Source organism: Tachyglossus aculeatus, chromosome 17 (assembly GCF_015852505.1).
Source record: "Tachyglossus aculeatus isolate mTacAcu1 chromosome 17, mTacAcu1.pri, whole genome shotgun sequence".
Taxonomy (NCBI): domain Eukaryota; kingdom Metazoa; phylum Chordata; class Mammalia; order Monotremata; family Tachyglossidae; genus Tachyglossus; species Tachyglossus aculeatus.
In genome coordinates, this window is record NC_052082.1 from 49,958,458 (window position 1) to 49,978,895 (window position 20,438).

At 45.0% G+C, this 20,438-nt stretch overlaps 1 protein-coding gene across 2 annotated transcripts in view; it reads right to left on the bottom strand.

Annotated features, from left to right (window-relative positions):
- SSH2 (slingshot protein phosphatase 2) overlaps positions 1-20,438 on the bottom strand; it is a 218,674-nt gene that overhangs the window by 129,657 nt on the left and 68,579 nt on the right. For both annotated transcript variants that reach the window (XM_038759596.1, XM_038759597.1), the window contains one exon: positions 8,520-8,563. In XM_038759596.1, the coding sequence (XP_038615524.1) occupies positions 8,520-8,563 (44 nt within the window). The remainder of the gene's footprint in view (positions 1-8,519; positions 8,564-20,438) is intronic.

Genomic DNA, 20,438 nt, shown 5'->3' on the forward strand with positions numbered 1-20,438 from the left:
CGGTCGTTAACTGGCCTTGCCAACTGCCTTCACTAAGATTTGGAAGTGGTGGGAGGGGCTGGATTGAATGTGTGAACCAGATTTATGACCAATCTAGGAGTTACAGAATACCATGGTGGCTCTTGGGTACAATGAAGTGATTATGAGCAGCTCCCAAATTTGTTTCATTTTAAAATTATTCCAATAAATTTCCATAGAAGTGTGGTATTCTATTTCTCAATCCCTTAATTAAACCCCAGTCAACTAGAAAAAGCCTCAGGGCCTCTTGGCACCTGAATTCCTCATTACAGATGTCCTGGAAGTTGGGGGGTGGGGAGGTTGGGGGCATTCCAGAGATCATTCTTTGCTATTATCTGCATAAACACAGATATATAAATAAACGAATGGGACTTTGCAGAAATGGTCATTTTGCCTTCCTTCTGACTCCTCAGTGGAAAGAGCCTGGGCTTGGGAGTTAGAGGTCATGGATTCTAATCCTGGCTCCACCACTTGTCAGCTGTGTGACTGGGCAAGTCACTTCACTTCTCTATGCCTCAGTTACCTCAGCTGTAAAATGGGAATTAAGACTGTGAGCCCCAAGTGGGACAACCTGATTACCTTGTATCTCCCTAGTGCTTAGAACAGTGCTTTGCACATAGTAAGCAATTAACAAAGGACATCATTTTTTTTTCTGACCCAATCTGAAATTCTCTGGGCCCTTCTCATTTTCTTTCGCCCTGCTGGGAGAAGGGAGAGCCCGCATCTGGGTTCCAGAGTCTTCTCTTGGTCACGTTGCGATGTTCTGCTCTTAGCATGCCCTTGGTGAGCTGCTCTTAACTCATGTGGTTCAAGGTTGCCCCTTCCTGGCTTGCTGGGCCAGCTGGCTCTAGGCTTGAGAACAAATTGGTTTCGGCAGAGGGGCCCAGCTTGCTTCAGACCCAGAAGAAAGCTGTGCACCACGTGAAGAGGACGCAGAGGACCCAGCGGGAGGCTTCCGACATATGGCAGGTTCTATCAATTACATATCAAATCTGTTTTGACTGTTAGAATTCTTCCCACTACCATTCCCATCCACAAGATGATCTGGATATTTACAGTGGGCCTTTCAAGCCTTGCGAGCCAAAAATGCAGGGAATGCATTTCTCCAGCAAGTCCTGGAGATGAGGGAATTACACCCAATATGACTGTCTGGGGGAATGGTTGATAAGTGCGTGGGCTAAGATCCAGGGCTTCGCGCCCTTCCCCTTTAGCTGGGGAAATTCCTCACCAGTCATTTCAACCCAGAAAGTGGGGTCCTGTGCTGCCTCTAGTCTGGGTATTTTAACGTCTGAAGAACATCGTTAGGGTGGTTTCTCATTCCCAAGGCACATGGGAAGCGGCGTGGCTCTGTGGAAAGAACCCGGGCTTCGGAGTCAGAGGTCATGGGTTCTCATCCCCGCTCCACTGGCTGTCTGCTGTGTGACCTTGGGCAAGTCACTTAACTCCTCTGGGCCTCAGTTCCCTCCTCTGTAAAATGGGGATTAAGACTGTGAGCGCCACATGGGACAACCTGATCACCTTGTAACCTCCCCAGCACTTAGAATAGTGCTTCACACATAGTAAGCGCTTAATAAATGCTATTATTATTACTATGTTTAGCACAGAATTTAACTCTTCTGCAGTCATGGAGTCAAAGGCGCTTCACTATTACACACATTCCCAGTTTGGGCTGGGGCTTTATCAGTCACTGGATTTGTACAATACAGGATGTCCCTTTTCCTGTAGCTAATGGAAAGGGGAAATTGTGGAGCTTCTTTTCCCCCCACAACACGAAGATTAATACGTAAACGATTGTTACGGTTTTAGTTGTGCTTTGCATCTGATTTCTTGGAGACATACTCCTTCCAAATGAGGCTGAAAATTTGAGCCTTTCGTAATAACAACTGTGGAATTTGTTAAGTGCCTACTAGGTGTCAAGCACTGTAATAAGCATTGGGGTAGATACGGATTAACCAGTTTGAACATGATCCCTGTCCCACATGGGGCTCACCGTCTAAGTAGGAGGGAGACAAGTCTTTCATCCCCACTTTACAGATGAGGAAACTGAGGTCCGGAGAAGTTAAGCAATTTACCCAAGGTTACAGAACAGGCAGTTGTTGCTGGGATTAGCAAATTCACGCTGAGAAGCAGCGTGGCTCAGTGGAAAGAGCGCGGGCTTTGAAGTCAGGGGTCATGGGTTCGAGTCCCGACTGCCACATATCTGCTGTGTGACCTTGGGCAAGTCACTTAACTTCTCTGAGCCTCAGTTACCTCATCTGTAAAATGGGGATTAAGACTGCGAGCCCCACGTGGGACTTGATCACCTTGTATCCCCCCAGTGCTTAGAACAATGCTTTGCACATAGTAAACGCTCAACAAATGCCATCATTATTATTATTATTATTAAAACCCAGGTCCTCTGAAAACTCCCACTCTAGACTGTCAATTCGTTGTGGGCAGCGAATGGGTCTGTTATATTGTAGCCCCCCAAGTGCTTAATCTGCTCTGCAGACAGTAATCACTCAATAAATATGAGTGACTGACTCGATCTGTGCTCCGTCCACTAGGCCACGCTGCTTTTCCATGTATAGTACCAATATGAAAAAAACAGACCGCAGACACCAGAATCCACCAGATGGCAAAATATCAGACAATACAATTTGGGAATTCAAAATCATTATTTCTGCGGAGTGCTAAAGACAACGGCCTCAAAAGGTGGGCCCTTAGTATGGGAAAGGGTCCCTAAGCAACTGTAAATTAGACAGGATGGTGAAGAATATCTCTCCTACCCTCTTCTGGCCAAACATCACTACTTCATCAATCCCAAGGGGACAACAGAGCTGTTGGCCTGGGCAGGGATATGAACTATGAAATTTTGGAAAGTGGCAGAAAAAAAAAAATCTTTCCTTGAGCACATAGGGTTCAAGTTAAGTTCAGAGCCTTGGAGAACTTCATCACAGTAAGGAAAAACACAAAAAGACTTGAGAACTGCAAAGAGCTCAAGAGCTGCCCAAGTTAATCAATTGGGAAGGGCTAAGCCAATGGTTCCCCTTTAGGAGAGACACACCCTAGTTCTCAAAGAAATACCAATCTTCCTCATTCCAGTGGTCCAAAGAGTTTTTTCCATCCCATTTCAACATTTCTATACATTTTAACAGAGTCAAGAGCCCTAGTTTTTTCCTCAGACCTTTCTTCTTTTTTTTTTTTTTTTTTTTAGCTTTCATGGGTAGGGATCGTCTCTATATTTTGCCAACTTGTACTTCCCAAGCGCTTAGTACAGTACACTGCACACAGCAAGTGCTCAATACAATTGAATGAATATGACAAGAGGAACACTAGCTTCTCTATTGAAATGAAGTGTCAATCATAGTGATTAACTCCTAAATCAATCAAGCAATGGTATTTTTTTGAGTGCTTACTATGGGCAGAGCACTGTACTAAGCATTTGGGAAAGTATAATATAGCAGAGTTGTAGACACATTCCCTGCCCACAAGTACCACTAACTCCTTTGGTGCGGACACAAACCCTGGCCTAAAAAATCCCCTTCCGAGCCTGAGGAGATGAGGTAAAGTAACACAGTACCTCGACAGCCATCATGATGCCCAGGTTACATCTAAAACACTTCATCCACCATCCTTACAGGAGAACCAAAGGCTAGTTTCCACTTTTCAACATCCATCTCCAATTATCAGCTCAACTGGAATTTGGAGCTATAGCAAAGGGTGAATTTGGCTTAATGGCATGCATCTTGGCTACAGCTAAAAATGCTGACCTCACTTCAATGAGAAAAGCAGCACAGTCTAATGGAAAGACCACGGGCCTGGGTGTCAGAGACACTCTGTTCTAATCCTGGCCCTTCCAACCTTGGGCAAGTCACTTCACTTCTCTATGCCTCAGTTTCCTCATTTGTAAAATGGGGATTAAATACCTGTTCTGACTGTGAGTGCCATGTGGCACAGGGACTGTGTCCAACCTGATTAACGTGTATCTAGAACAGTGCTTGACACACACAGTAAGTGCTTAATAAATGTCATTACTGTCACTATTATTACTGTTGGGAGGGACTGGTCTGTTGCCTTCATTCTTCATCCTTTTAGACAACATTTACAAGTGGCCCCAGTCTCGGCAGCCTTATTGTAACACCACGGTATTAACTCATTTTCCCAAATTAATCTCGGCTCCAAGTTTAGTTACAGTACCACGGAGCACCCAGGTCAGTACAATAGAGATTCAGCACTAATCAGAAAAGGTAGGCATTTGCAGAGCTGCATAAAGGTGAAAGAGCATTCAGTTAATTATCTATTCAGATTACAGTCACTTTCCATTACCTGTTCTGCAGCTCAGTGGCCGTGGCTTCCTTTTTTGCCGTTGCCTGAGAAAAATCAAGAATCGCTAGGGCTTGAACTGGGAAGAAAGGGATGCTAACGGTTTCTACGAATCCTTCATGGTTTCGGGCTACGGCCTTGAAAAAATCCCTTTTAATTTACGACTTTAATAAATGGTACTTATTAAAACAGGAGGCTATTAGCTTAATATCTTCTTTATTACCCGAAACTAGCTTCCTGCCATAATGATATGCTTCTTGCCGACGCAATTCCCCACCTCCAACCACACAGGAATACCCTCGCTGGCGCGATGGGTTCGGACATGCTCTAAGTGTGCCACCTCAAGGTTGGCCCATCGGCAACTCCACACAAGCTCCGGGAGAGCAGACCCAGCTCCCCACCACTCAGTCCACCGCAGCACATCCAAAAATGCAAACGTGGTTGCCAACTCCGACCGGCAAGAAAGGGGTGACTGCAGTTTACCATCGCGGCTGCTCGGCTTCTGGCCGGCAATTTCACTGCTGAAATAAATTACATAAATTCGCAGGGGTCAGCCATTCCTAGCACTCTGGACAAAAAATTGGTACCCTGAGCCTTGGGATGAAAGGCTTGGGGGGGCCTTGGGGCCTTTCATGGGGCCTTGGGATGAAAACCAATGCCCATTTCCAGATCTGTAGCGCCACCTCTTGGCTGGAGCTGCCTGTCCAGGGTCCATCAATCGTATTTATTGAGCGCTTAGTGTGTGCAGAGCACTGTACTAAGCGCTTGGGAAGTCCAAGTTGGCAGCATATAGAGACAGTCCCTACCCAACAGTGGGCTCACAGTCTAAGAGGGGGAGACAGAGAACAAAACCAAACATACTAACAAAATAAAATAAATAGAATAGATATGTACAAGTAAAATAGAGTAATAAATATGTACAAACATATATACATGTGCTGTGGGGAAGGGAAGGAGGTAAGATGGGGGATGGAGAGGGGGACGAGGGGGAGAGGAAGGAAGGGGTCAGTCTGGGAAGGCCTCCTGGAGGAGGTGAGCTCTCAGTAAGGTCCCAACTTGTCTTCCAGGTTTTCGCCTCTGTTCTTCCCGGGTGGCCCCAATTTGGGCAGCAAGGGGCCAGATGCCACTGAGTCACAAGGCTCTGGGACAGAGGCTGTGGTGGTAAACACCTGAACGTACTTTCCTGCCAGATCACCCAGTTCCTTGGCTCCCTTTTGACTCTCAATGACAAGAAAACTCTGCCAAGCAATACTGTAAATGGCTCTCTCTGCAGGCGTTACTGATTGGGGTCCATACTGACCAGAGTCTCAGTCCTATTTCCTCTGTTATCGCTGCGCGACAGAAAGCTGAAGAAACATAGTTTTCCTCTTGCGGTTCATATTTTTTTAACATTTGCGACCACTGTCAGTTGCCGATGGTAGGGTTTCTTTTGGCCCTGCTTGATTTCCCTAAACCCTCACCCTGCTGACCATTGTTTAGCGCCTGCTTGATTTTCCTAAACCCTCACCCTGCTGACCATTGTTCAGTTGCATGGATGTACTGCAGCACCAAGTAGGATTTAATAGTGACCATGTTTATTGTGGACTCCAGGGATCTAGGTAGCAGGATAAGGGGGGAAGAGACCGGCACAGGTCCTGGCTCGCTCGGTCAGTCAGTTGTATTTGTTGAGTGCTTACTGTGTGCACAGTACTGTACTAAGTACCAGGGAGAGTACAATATAACATACACATTCCCTGCCCACAATGAGCTTAAAGTCTAGAGGACTAGCTTACAGTCTACAGTCCACAAACCTTCTATGTCCTGAGCTTCTGGGTCAGGCCAGATGGGGACAAGGCCAAGCCAGCAAGGTTTGGATGACATTTTGGGCCTCTGCTTCAATTGCCAAGGACTTGGCTGTGTTGTTCCAAGTCAGAATGAGGTTCAAGCAAGACTGGATCTACGCCGGGACTGGGGCAGGCCAGACCTCAGCTCTCCAGCCCATAAAACACTCCACCCGGACTTTTGATTGGTCTGATGGGCTTTACCAGCCTGCAGCAATTCTACCAATAAAATACAATTTCTTTTACAGTCACCTTGGAACGAACCTTCAACTTGATGCAACTTAAACTGGCCCACTAGAAACGCAACAATCAGCCAGGTGCGGCATGGCCTAGTGGATAGAACATGGCCCTGAAAGTCAGAAGGACGTGGGTTCAAATCCCAGCTCCTCCACTTGTCTGCTATGGACCTTGGGCATGTCATTTTACTTCTCTGTGCCTCAGTTTCCTCATCTGCAAAATGACGATTAAGACTGTGAGCCCTATGTGGGAGAGGGTTTGTGTCCAACCCAATTAGCTTGTGTCTACCCCAGTGCTTAGAACAGTGCCTAGTACATAGTAAGTGCTTAATAATACTATAATTATTATTATAATTATTAGGAGTCGAGCACCCAGGTTTTCTTCAGAAACCAAACTTCTCTCCTACGAGAGAAGTTCTCAGCAAAGTCCTGCTTCAAACGATTAAGCTTTATTGTTGGATCCACCTTACAGAAACAGCCTCTGAGTAAGAAAATAAGGCTTCAAGCAGTGAAAGTCCAATAGCTCAGAAAGCCTTCCCAGCAACTTCAAGGTCACATAAGTTGTGAGAAATAAGATAAGAGCTGGTTTCCTTCTCACACTAAATCTTATATTCCTAGAAGAATCATTGTTTCCATAAACATAAATTCATTACTCTTTCTTCAAGGAGCATCTGATGTAATAAAAAGGCCTAAAATCTCCAAGGAACACTACCACCTGATGCCCTTTCATTTCCATCCTCTCCTCCAACTCCACCTGACTGTCTATACCTCCATCTCACTTATCCTGCCATCAACCCTTGCCCATGTTCTTTCTCCCTTAATACAGGAGCTCCTTCCTCCTTCATATCCAACCAGCCACCACTCTTTTCACCTTCAAAACCCTCCTAAAAAATGACGCCTCCTCCAAGGGGCCTTCCCAGACTAAATCCTTAATTTCCCCTCTCTGCCCTCCACTCTGCATGCTGATACTCATCCCAGCCCCACAATACTTAAATATTCGTATACTTTATTTCCCCAATTCTTAATCTATTTTTAATAGCCATCTCCCCCTGCAGACTGTAAGCGTTTTATGGGCAGGGATCATGTTGGCCAGTTCTGTCATATTGTACTCTCCCAAGAGCTTAGTGCTCTACACACAGTAAGTGCTCAATCAATACCATTGATTGATTGACTCTCACGGTTTAAAAATCCAATTAGGGAGGGATAGACTACAGAAAAGATGGTCTCAGTAATACTAGAAAGTTGTCTGCGTCTGACTGGAACTGGTGCTCCCAGGAGGGGAGAATTTCTTCCAAAAACCTTTCATACAAGGGATGGGAATGGAATTATGTCTGACTGGCTTCTCCAACCTTCTTCCACGAGCAGACAGTGAGGTCCTGGTAGGAAGATGCCACTCTTCCATGGACTTGTGGTAAAGACATTCACTGTAGCTAAAGACTTGGCCGGGCATCTCGATGAGCTAATCCAGTTCCTTCAGGACCTACAACTAACTCAGGGTTTGGAAAGGGAAGTAGGAACCCAGTCATGAAAGCAGTCAAAGGATGTAGGGCTCAGAAAGTGGCGGACCTGGAGGAGGGGCGACTGCACAGATAATTCTTTTCCTAAAAGGCAGGAAAGGTCTCCATCTTTCTATGACCCACAGCAGCTTTTGGGGAATGACAGTGGAGCTGGGATTCCACTGATTCAGCGACAGAAGCTGCAGTTTCCGGATGGTAAGCCTCCTCCAGATTCCGTTTTTCAGGACACCCAAGGGTGACACAGACCACAGATGGAGCAATTCCTGAGAGGAACCAAGTGGCTGGGACAAACACAGCTGAAAAACCAGCATGGGGTCAGATGATGACAGTGGAAGAGCACATTAAACCTGCCATTGACTGAGGGCTATTTTACGGCAACAAGTTTTCTCCACCTGTCTGGGGCCCTGATGGTGCCCCTTGCTTCAGCTGATGCAGCTGCCTGCCTTTTCAAGAATCCCTCTGGGGGAAGACACAGAGGCTGTGATTATGGATCTTTATTTCCTAAAGAGCCAAGGGAAGCTCATTTAGCTGGGTGACCAAATGGAGGGTGGACAAGAGAGAACACATAGTCACCATGGAAACCAGCCTTGATTACTGTTGCCAGAAGAAATGAGCACACTTACCTCCTGGGCTGGGACCGGCATTCCTCCTCCCCACTGTCTGCCTCCTGTATGGGCGGGAAGAAGAAAGACAATTACCAACCTCAGACCTGTATCAATAAAACCTCATCCGAAGCAGCTTCTTTACTCACAGCTGTAGGAGCTCTTATTCGTTAGACATCTGATTACCACCAAAAACTGTATGTGCCCCAAATTTCAAGTTCTTTCCATCACTGTCTCATCCCCATCCCCCCGCACCTCAAATCAACCTCAGCTCAGATCAAGGACCTCAGCTCAAGCCACCATTTGAACTTCTGTGGGGAAAAAGGCAAATTATCAGTCAGTCAATCAATGCTATTTATTGAGTGCTTACTATGTGCAGAGCATGGTACTAAGTGCTTAGGGGAGCTCAATATCACAGCCTGCCCACCATGAGCTTACCAAGAAACAACGAGTTAAATGATTAAGTCCAGAAATGGAATGAAAGGGAATTGGCAACTTGAGTGTGCATAATTATTGACACTATGGAATTTCCCCATCACTTGAATTGGGAAAAGATGTCTCTAACAATTAATTCCACTTCACAATTGGCTCAACACACTCTACCACACTTAATGGGATTTTTGCTTTATGGTGAAAGCAAACTCAGGACTCTTTCCAGCCCAGACTACGGCAACTACTTTATTTATTTATTTATTTAATTTTTATGCTGTTTGTTAAGCACTTATTATATGTCACACACTGTTCTAAGTTCTGGGTAGATTCAAGTTAAGTAGGTCGGACACAGTCCCTATCCTGCATGAGGCTCACAGTCTAAGTAGGAGGGAGAATAGGCATTTAATCCCCATTTTACAGCTGAGGAAACTGAAGCAAAGAGAAGTGAACTGACTTACCCAAGGTCACACAGCAAACAATTGGCAGACCCAGGACTAGAACCCAGGTCCTCTGACCCCTAGGCCTATGCCCTTTGTACTAAGCCATGCTGCTTCAAAAGAAGCTGGGCAAAAAGAAATTCTTAGAAAAGAACAGGAATATAAGAGAAAGGACGAGATACAGTAAGGCTGGAGGAAGAGGGGTCAGGATTGAGGCTACAGAGGGGGAGGGACTCTCTAAGTCTGCTCTAATAAGACTGTGGGCGATGGTGCCTTTTTAAAGCAGAATGAGGGGAAAAAAAAAAAAGGAATTCCAAACACCCACTTGGACAAACTGGTCCGGTTAACTCTCCCTTCTTCCATCCCATCCTTTACGAGTGAAGGTTGGTCTCAGAACTTGGGCCCTCAGGCTTTTCCTCCCTAACTTACAGATGACATGTGCCTGGCAGTTCCTGGAAGAACAGGACCTGGACAGTGATGAGAGGGAGACCTCCATTAAGACAATGGCTGGGAGGATGGGGGCAGGCAGGGCAAGTGAAGAGAAGCAAATTTTCTATCATTCCCTGCGTCAGCAGTAGAAGCTCAACGTACAAAAATCTTACTGGCTAAGAGTTGAAAAGGGGACTGTTAAATGGGAAAGAATTTCCAGAGTTAATAGCCAGGACTTGGAAACTTTGCAAAAATGGAAATAAAAAAGGCTCAAGGAATGGATGGGAACGTCAGACTTTTCTATCCAAAGGAACCGTAATAACCAGAAACTATTTCCTGGAATTTTGCAGAGCAAATAGTGCTGCATTACGGTGCCTGATAGTTAACTGGTCTCCAATTCTAAAACTTTGTTTCCCAGGCATAAAGTGAAGAGGCCAAGAGAGGAATAATTCAGGTCATCTGCAGTTCTTCTGGGCAGGTGAGTGAGCCCTAACACTATAAGACTGAGAGTACCTAGACACACAAGTGATACTAGGAGATGCACTTGTGACAGCTCTCAGTTGGTTAAAACCCTCACTCCTACTTTTCAACAACAGTCGATTGCCTCTCAAACAATATTTTAGCATACAGTAACACCCATACCAAAGTCATAACATGAGGACTTTTTCTCTTCTCTTCCTCCCTCAGCAACTTGGAGGCTTTAAATAAAGAGATAGAAATCCTATTCAGTCCAAGTAGTGGAAAGAAAACTCGGTCAGTTCAGATTTTCCAGCACCAGATCCCAAAATCTTTATTTTCAGATGAAGTGTTGGAATGTCCGGCCAATGAAGTGGTTGTATGGGTGGAGTCCTTTTTTGGTTGGCTCTAAGACAGCTGGCTTTGGAATAGGAAGGTCCAGAAAGTTTTCAATTCTGTTTATCTTCAATAAAACCGCCCAGGTCAGGATGCACAGCCAAAGCTGCAGAGAAGCAACAATGGTTTCACAATAATGAGAACAGACGTCCGACGGGGCAGGTATGCTGAGCAGGAGCGCTCCTAAGGTACCTTGGAGGCAGCTGGCTGCCAGCCGCCGACTTCACACATCATGTTGACAAGTGCAGACATCTGATAGAACCACCCACCTTGTCGGGTTACTGCTTATGCAGTCACGAAAAAAGCCAACGGTTAATATGACCTGGGTCCCAAGAATAATCAGAGGTTAAGAATGAAGTGGTGTGAGAGAGGGAAAAAAAAAAGATGTTGAAAGGAAATACCCTTTTCCCTACTGCCAGTGAATACTAATCACCGGACAAGCAACTAATTACCATCTGTACCTACAGGGTGAACCACGCTAGTAGTCTGAAATGCAAATGCTAAAAGATGAGAAAATAGAAGGAAAAAATAGAAAATAGGTGGGGGAAGGGCTGGAGAGAAAAGTGCTGAAGGGTAAAGTAAAAAACAAAAGACTGTGTTCCCTTTCCTTGTACAAAACTCTACTAAAAGCTGTGTACAGTCCATGTTGTTTGACAGCTCTGATCACTCCAATCAGTTCAGGGGGTCTAGCACTCATGTATATTTGTTTGTTCCTTGGTTTCCTCTCTCTTTTGTGTGCTCTATCTTTTCACTTTCAATGTTCACATTGAGAATTTTTGTTTTGTCTCCCTTATAAGGCTAGATGTTCTAGAGTGCAGGGGTTGTTCTTGTTTTTCTTCTGAAACTCCCCACAAGACCTAAGGTAGTGTTCTGCCCAAAGTGGAGGCCCAATCAATGTGTGAACTTGAAGGACATAAGCCTCCTCATAAAGGCATTTCTCACTGCAATACTGGCTTTGAAATCTTGCAGAATATATTGTTAGTGCTTACTGCATTGTGGCACAAGATTCCAAAATCTCCTTGGATTAGAGGTGCCAGGGATACAAAGCAACAGAGGGTAACTTAAATAGAGTATCAAAAAGGCACTAAGTATATAAAGACATGTCTTCATGAGACATCTTAGTGCCTAGGCTGGCTCGTTTTGGTACTCTGAGCTAAATGAGAGACCAGGACCACCTGTAAACACTCCCTTGAGCTGCACCTTGCATTTTTAAGTTACCTCACACTACCTAAGAACTGACAATGATAGATTAGTAAAGACTTCTCCTTGGGAGAAGAGACCAGGATAGAAGTGCAGATTCCAAAGAACAACATATGGAGCCCTACGGGTGAAAATAATCCTTTGGGGTAGGTTGTGGATTAGATGCAACTGAAATGTGCTGTGGAAGGGACTCTTCCAATAATTACAACTAGACTGCTAACTCACTTCTGGGCTCCTAAAGTCAGTTGTTTCTAAGTGGAAATAAACCCTTGTAATACCACTGAAGGATGCCAGACCAATAGTTGTGGAGAGTGTGCTAATTCAAGTCACTAGGAAGTGAGCATTTTCCAGAGTTCAGAGCTAGTCTTAGAGCCCTTGCAAGGTTCTATGCCTGCCTTAGGAATGAAATTCTATTTATAATTCATTATCTCATGCAAAGAAATCTTTTGATCTCGTGTAAATTTCAAGGCTTATACAAACATTTATTTAAAATCACCCTATCTAGCTGTTTGTTTTTTCCTGACTCCTTGCTAGATTTTAATAATACAATTGCGTGAAGTTGTCTCTATTGCTTAATTGTACTTTCCAAGTGCTTAGTACAGTGCTCTGCACACAGTAAGGGCTCAATAAATACGACTGATTAAATGAATGGAGAGCAAAAGCTCCCCAAGTGAAGCTTCTACTTAGAGCAGGAAATCCTGGTAAAAGCAGTGGAACATCACTCCCACTTATCTCCCCCTTAAAAAAAATCAATCAATTAACCATATTTACTGAGTGCTTACTGTATGCAGAGCACTGTTCTATGCACTTCGGAGAGTCCAATACAACAGAGTTGTTAGGCCCGTTCCTTGAGCAATGAATACCCATCACTTTTTCACAAGCCTCAGGGTTCTCATGGCTCTGGTTAGCTAACCACTTCAGGTGAATTTCATTCATTCAATCGTATTTATTGAGGGCTTACTGTGTGCAGGACAGTGTACTAAGCACTTGGGAAGTACAAGTCAGCAACATATAGAGATGGTCCCTACCCAACAACAGGCTCACAGCCTAGAAAGGGGAGACAGACAACAAAACAAAACATGTAGACAGGTGTCAAAATCGTTAGAATAAATAGAATTATAGCTATACGCACAAAATAAATAGAGGTAGTAAATATGTACAAGTAAAATAAATAGAGTAATAAATTTGTACAAATATATACAAATGCTGCGGGGAGGGGAAGGAGGTAGGGCAGAAGGGGGGGATGGGGAGGAGGAGAGGAAAAAGGGGACTCAGTTTGGGAAGGCCTCCTGGAGGAGGTGAGCTCTCAGTAGGGCTTTGAAGGGAAGAAGAGAGCTACTTTGGCGGATGTGTGGAGGGAGGGCATTCCAAGCCCGGGGAAGGATGTGGGCTACGGGTCAACGGCGGGACAGGCGAGAACGAGGACTGGTGAGGAAGTTAGCGGCAGAGGAGCGGAGGGTGCAGAATGGGCTGTAGAAGGAGAGAAGGGAGGTGAGGTAGGAGGGGGCAAGGTGATGGAGAGCCTTGAAGCTGAGAGTGAGGAATTTTTGCTTGATTTGTAGGATGACAGGTAACCACTGGAGATTTTTGAGGAGGGAAGCGTCATGCCCAGAGCATTTCTGTACAAAGATAATCCAGGCAGCAGAGTGAAGTATAAACTGAAATGGGGAGGATGGGAGATCAGAGAGGAGGTTGATGCAATAATCCAGTCGGGATACGATGAGAGACTGAACCAGCAAGGTAGCGGTTTGATTGGAGAGGAAAGGGTGGATCTTGGCGATGTTGTGGAGGTGAGACCGGCAGGTTTTGGTGTTCTGGTGACAGACTTGGATGTATGGGGTGAATGAGATAGTGGAGTTGAGGATGACAACAAGGTTGCAGGCTTGTGAGATGAGAAAGATTGTAGTGCCATCTACAGTGACGGGAAAGTCAGGGAGAGGATAGGGTTTGGGAGGGAAGATGAGGAGTTCAGTCTTGGATCAGACACACACCCCTACGCACACCCACAACACTTCAGTGAAACACCCACACCCACACACACTACCCCAACTCCCCACCCCTTTCTTCTCCCTGCCCCAGTCTGTCATCTTTGACTGTGGCTTCAGTCCTTCAAATGATTCTACCTCAAAGATTTGGGTAGAGGTTTTGGGCTATTCCATTTCTCCAACTCTGAAGAGACTTTTGATGGGGAAAGGGAGGCTGATCCCAAACTAAGATGTGAAGGGCTAGCCTGGGTCATCAAGAGAAAGCAGAATCCAGAGCTTTGGCCTAGCTTTAACAATTCCAAGAGAACAATGTACCTGCAGTAAAATAAGCACCGGAGCGCCAACAATTTTAAAAAGGCTGTGTGGAGTTCACAAAAGGACTTGCACTTTCTCAGAACTCCCACGGAGGGCCTTATAAAACCAAACAACTGAATTCCTTTCTCTGCCTGGTTTGCAGGTGGTGAAAATTGTCATTGTGCCCATAAGCACCATTAGAAAACGCTGGCAGACACCTGATCTTGGGAATGATAAAGTTATAAACACATAACAAAAGAAAAGCTTAACATGTATGGGCCCCAGCTGAAAGATCCATTTACCTGAAAGAATGGGAAAGCAGCTGCAAAGGGAATTTGGTTTAGCTGATCTTGTTCCCAAAGAGCTCGAAACACTTTAAATTCAGTTCATCAAGGAAGTAGCGAAAAACTTTGGGGATTGAACCGGGGTCAGAAAATCTGAATTCCGTTTCCTTCCTGTCACTGGCCAGTCACAGGGCTGAAGGCCAAAAATCACTTGACACCTGTACCCTTGTTTTCAACAGGTAGAATTCATGCTTCCAAGGGAAGCAGTGTGGCCTAGTGGAGTGACCACAGCTATTGTATTTATTTTGTTAGTATGTTTGGTTTTGTTCTCTGTCTCCCCCTTTTAGACTGTGAGCCCACTGTTGGGTACGGACTGTCTCTACATGTTGCCAACTTGTACTTCCCAAGCACTTAGTACAGCGCTCTGCACACAGTAAGCGCTCAATAAATACGATTGATTGTTTGATTGATTGATTGGAAGCCAGAGGGCTTAGGTTCTAATTCTGGCTCTGCTACTTGCCTGCTGTGTGACCTCAGGCAAATCACTTCTCTATGCCTCAGTTTCCTCAATGGCAAAATTGGGGTTGAAAATCTGTTCACTCTCCTACTTAGACCATGAGCCCCATGTGGGACATGGACTGTTTTCAGCCTGCTTAAATTGAACCTACGCCAGTGCTTAGAACAGTACTTGATACAGGGTAAGCACTTAAATACCATAAAAATGGGATAAATTGGTAATTGTTACATTGATACATGGCTTTTTCTAGTCTTAGATGCTGCCTGAGATCCAGTTTGTGATATTTTAGAACATCTGGGCTCAAAAGACAAAGTCAGTTGCTATGTGTGAATATACCCAGGCCCATTAAGCCCTCTGACACTGCCACATCACACATATACACAGAGAGTCTGGCTAACAGGGCTCCTCGTGCCTTTCCAAAAAACGTAGTTCACAAAGCCACCACCTCCCCCAGTAAACTATAAATCAGGTCTGGGCTTTTGGGTATCATCACTCAAGAAGGGAATGAGGTCTCAACAAATATGTTCTCCAAACCCCAATGAAATGATTGGATCCAGGCCCCAGAGGTTAGAGAAGCAGGACTGAAAGCAGGGCCACACAAAACCCAGTTCTTTCTTTTCCAACCGTCCTAATGTCATCCTGCAATCTCCCGGCCTGCCACCCACACCGGAAAAATCAGACAACAGGACACACCCACTTCCAGGCCAAGTCACCAGACTGATCTGGCAGTATGAGGTTCCATGAAGCAAAAGAAAACAGGGGAGGCTCAAAAGGCAAATCCACTATCCCAACTTCTTCAGCCCCACAAGAACTTCAGGCCAGAAAGGTGATCGTGGTATCTGGAGGAGGCTGGACTGAACCCAGTTCATTTTAATTCGGCACTGGCTTTTACCATTCAGAATGTAAAAATCCTAAGCGTGGCTCAGTGGAAAGAGCACGGGCTTTGGAGTCAGAGGTCATGGGTTTGAATCCCGGCTCCGACCCGTGTCTGCTGTGTGACCTTGGGCAAGTCACTTAACTTCTCTGAGCCTCAGTCCCCTCATCTGTAAAACGGGGATTAAGACTGTGAGCCCCATGTGGGACAACCTGATCACCTTGTATCCCCCCAGCGCTTAGAACAGTGCTTTGCACATAGTAAGTGCTTAACAAATGCCATCATTATTATTATTATTATAAATACCAATAAATTAAGTTGTATGGTGCATAGTCAACCACACTGGCTGCAAGAAGCTCCGTCACTTGTCTGCTTTGCGACCTAGGGCAAGTCACTTCACTTCTCTATGCCTCAGTTACCTCATCTGTAAAATGGGAATTAAGACTGTGAGCTCCACGCGGGACACGGACAATGTCCAACCTGATTAGCTCGTATCTACCCCGGTGCTCAGTACAGTGCCTGGCACATAGTAAGCATTTAACAAGTCCCATTTAAATTTTTTTTTTAAAAAAAGCTGCTTGCTTCAGGGCAGACCCTGAGAGAGAAGTCAAGAAGGCTTGATCACAGTAACTTAACTCCGCTCCTCTGAAGCTAATCTCCTCACCGTGCCTCGTTCTCACCTGTCCCACCATCGACCCCAGGCCCACGTCCTCCCCCGGGCCTGGAATGCCCTCCCTTTGCCCATCCGCCAAGCTAGCTCTCTTCCTCCCTTCAAGGCCCTACTGAGAGCTCACCTCCTCCAGGAGGCCTTCCCACACTGAGCCCCTTCCTTCCTCTCCCCCTCTCCATCCCCCATCTTACCTCCTTCCCTTCCCCACAGCACCTGTATATATGTATATATGTTTGGACATATTTATTACTCTATTTATTTATTTTACTTGTACATATCTATTCTATTTATTTTATTTTGTTAGTATGTTTGGTTTTGTTCTCTGTCTCCCCCTTTCAGCCTGTGAGCCCACTGTTGGGTAGGGACTGTCTCTATATGTTGCCAACTTGTACTTCCCAAGCGCTTAGTACAGTGCTCTGCACACAGTAAGCGCTCAATAAATACGATTGATTGATTGATTAAAGACAAAACAAGTGTCAAAGGGGTCCTGAAGAATGGTTTCAGGCAGGTTCTCCACCAGAGGGCACATATATCCAAGCTTGCACCAAGCACTGCCTCAGGCTGGAGGAAACAAGCTCACCTAAGCAGGGTTTCTACCCCTCCTTTATATCAATCAATCAATCAATCGTATTTATTGAGCGCTTACTGTGTGCAGAGCACTGTACTAAGCGCTTGGGAAGTACAAGTTGGCACCATATAGAGACAGTCCCTACCCAACAGTGGGCTCACAGTCTAGAAGGGGGAGACAGAGAACAAAACCAAACATATTCACAAAATAGACTAGATATGTACAAGTAAAATAAATAAATAAATAGAGTAATAGAGTTATATCCAAAGCAATTTTCAACGTTGCTGCTGGCTTTTGGGATCGTTACAGGTGTTCTTCTCCCCAGGGCTGAGCTGCCAGCTCTCAGTCTGCGAGCACCGTTTTGGTACACAAAGCCTCTTTTTTTCCTGACTGAGTGAAAAGGGCAGTTTGAAGATGTGAGCAGGACTGCGGCTTGCCATGTGCATGCTTAGACTGCTGACAGCAGCGTTTAGAAATGGACTTTCAGCCCAATGTCTGCACCCATCTCAGGCATATCCCAGCCTCTCCTAGGGCAGGCCCAGCACCAGGTCTGGCGGCCTGAAGAACCTTTGGGATCCCAGTTCAACTTGGTTCAGTGTGTACCAATTGGCCCGAGATGAGTGTGGAATAGCCCCAAACTGTAGTTGTAATAATAATCATAATAATTGCGGTATTTGTTAAGCGCCTACTATGTGCCAAGCATTGGACAGTCCTCTAGACTGTGAGCTCATTACAGGCAGGGAGTGTGTCCCTAATTCGGTCGTATCATAGCCCCTCAAACCCTTAGTACAGTGCTCTGCACGTAGTAAGTGCTCAATAAATACCACTGATTAATTATACTAAACGCTGGGATAGATACAAGATTGTCAGGTCAGACAGACACTGTCCCACATGGGGCTCACACTCTAAGGAGGAGGGAGGACAGATGTTAAATCCCCGGTTTATGGATGAGGAAACTGAGGAATAGAAAAGTGATTTGCCTAAGGTCACACGGCAGGCAAGTGGTGGAACTGCGATTAGAACGCGGGTCCCCTGACTCCTAGGCCAATGAAAGCAAAATATCGTACAAGTATGTAGTATTATAAACAACAACTGATTTTCCATTTTGATTCAGAAATGGGAGACAAGGGAAGCAGAGTGCAAAGGGAATTAGGAGAAGTTAAAGCTGGGTAAACCTATTTATATATTCTCATTAAAACGTGCATTCTCTCGGCTAGGTAAGCCCCTCTTGCTGAGAAGAAAGCAGCTGGTGCAGTCAAAGCCAGGGGCTGAGCGCTTGAAAGATCCATTCAACCATTCTCCGGCAGCTGCAAATCTAACAAATGCCACTCCTGGCAGGAAAGTTGGAGAGTGCCAGGGCATTGCCCTCCTATGGTATATGGCTCAGTAAACCCTCTCATAAGAAACTGCCAGGCACCTGCCTAATAACTGACACCCAGAATACCCCTTAGAAAGAATGGTGCTATAGAGAACATAACATAATGTGTTGCTAATGAGGTGGAAGGAATGAAGCACCGCACACTACTGGCTTCATGCAATTTACATAGATTTAACTGAAATTGTTGAGAGGAAATGTCTGCTATAAAGCTGTGCTGCAGATACACACACATACCCCACCCCCCACCCCCACCCCCAGTAAATTGTACTAACACAGAAAATGCTCACTTGCTGAGCATTCTGCAAAGACTAAACGCCAGCAATAACAAGCACTGAGGCTCCAAGAAAACCAGGAGTGGCTCCGTTTGTGGGTTACACACACCCTCACACAGCGAGGGTCGGCTCTAAGCTAAAATTTCAACTGGGCAAACTTGGTTTTTGGCACCCTTGCTAGTATTTTGATGAAAACTGAAAAGGTAAAAACTTCTTTACACTGCAGTTTTTTCTTTCACAAAGACGAGAAAGTAGCAAGATGAATACAAGCTTTATCCTAGTAAATGCAAATACATTAAAATTTCACTAAGACGAAATGACTCAGATTTCCATTAGAATATCCGTTGAGATTAAAATGTAAGTATTGTACTTACAGCATGTGTATTATTTCACTACACAAAGCACACCAAGAAAAAAATAAATCTTCTGACTGCAAAACTGAGACCAGACACTATTCTATGACTACCCTTACCCTGAAAGGATATGCACTACCAGTTACTCTTATGTTTGCTAGATAGTCGTTTTGTGCTACTGGGCATAGCAATGGCAGTGTCTGTTGCTTAACAAGGCATGATGCACTCAGGATTTCTACTAAAGTAGCCTACAATTTCTATGATTCATGGATGTGTGTTGACTGAAATTTCAGTTTTGGTTCCTTGATGTCACAGCCCCTGGCTGAGGATCCACATTACGCACCCTGCACACAGATTTTCATTCATTCAATCGTATTTATTGAGCACTTACTGTGTGCAGAGCACTGTACTGAACACTTGGGAAGTACAAGTCGGCAACATACAGAGACGGTCCCTACCCAACAACGGGCTCACAGTCTATTGCTTCCACAGGGTCTAGACTGGAAGCAGTGTGGCCTCATTGAAAGAGCACAGACATCGGAGTTGGGAGCTCGGGGTTCTAATCCTGGCTCCACCACCTGCCTGCTGTGTGACCTTGGGCAAGTCACTTAACTTCTCTGTACCTCAGTTTCCCCACCTCTAAAATTGGGACTACATACCTGTTCTCCTTCCCCCTCACACTGTGCACCCTATGTGGTGCTGAACTGTATCTGATCTATCTCTGTTGTAGTGTACTCACCCAAGCACTTAGTACAGTGCTCTACACATGGTGCTCAAGAAATACCACTGACTGAACTGATATTTTATCCACCACAGTGATTATCATGGTGATTGGCACCAACGTGCTTAAATACCATAGTTATTATTGCAAAGATATGTCTAAAGAACATACTGGTTTTTCTTAGATATTATTCCAAGAGTTCCAAGCTTATTTAAAGTTTATTATTACAAAATGCTTAATTCCCAATTCTCCAATTTCCACAAGCTGGCTTTAAACCAGGAATCAGAAAACTGAACTTCCAGTTTGCCAGCACCCAGGAGCCAACAAGAACAAGAGATGGGTATTTGGGGTTAATGTTAATGGCAATTCTGAAAAAGCAGACACACCAAACTGGTCACTCCTTTTGAATCAGCTAAATGCTGAGCAATTATCAATTAACCAGCTTGGTGTTCAATTCCATTTTCCTTGACCCATTTAATCCAATTTCTTACAGCAGTTCAAAACAATAGTCTCTCAATGAACCCAGAGCAAACACTCTTTGAGGCCGGCTCCAATATCCAACGTGAAATTTCCACCACTCCCTTGCTCCAATCAAAAGCTGCAAAAAAGCCAAAGTTAAGATCGGTCTACAAAACGTACTTGTTTCTCTGAAATATTATTCCAATATCGTAGAG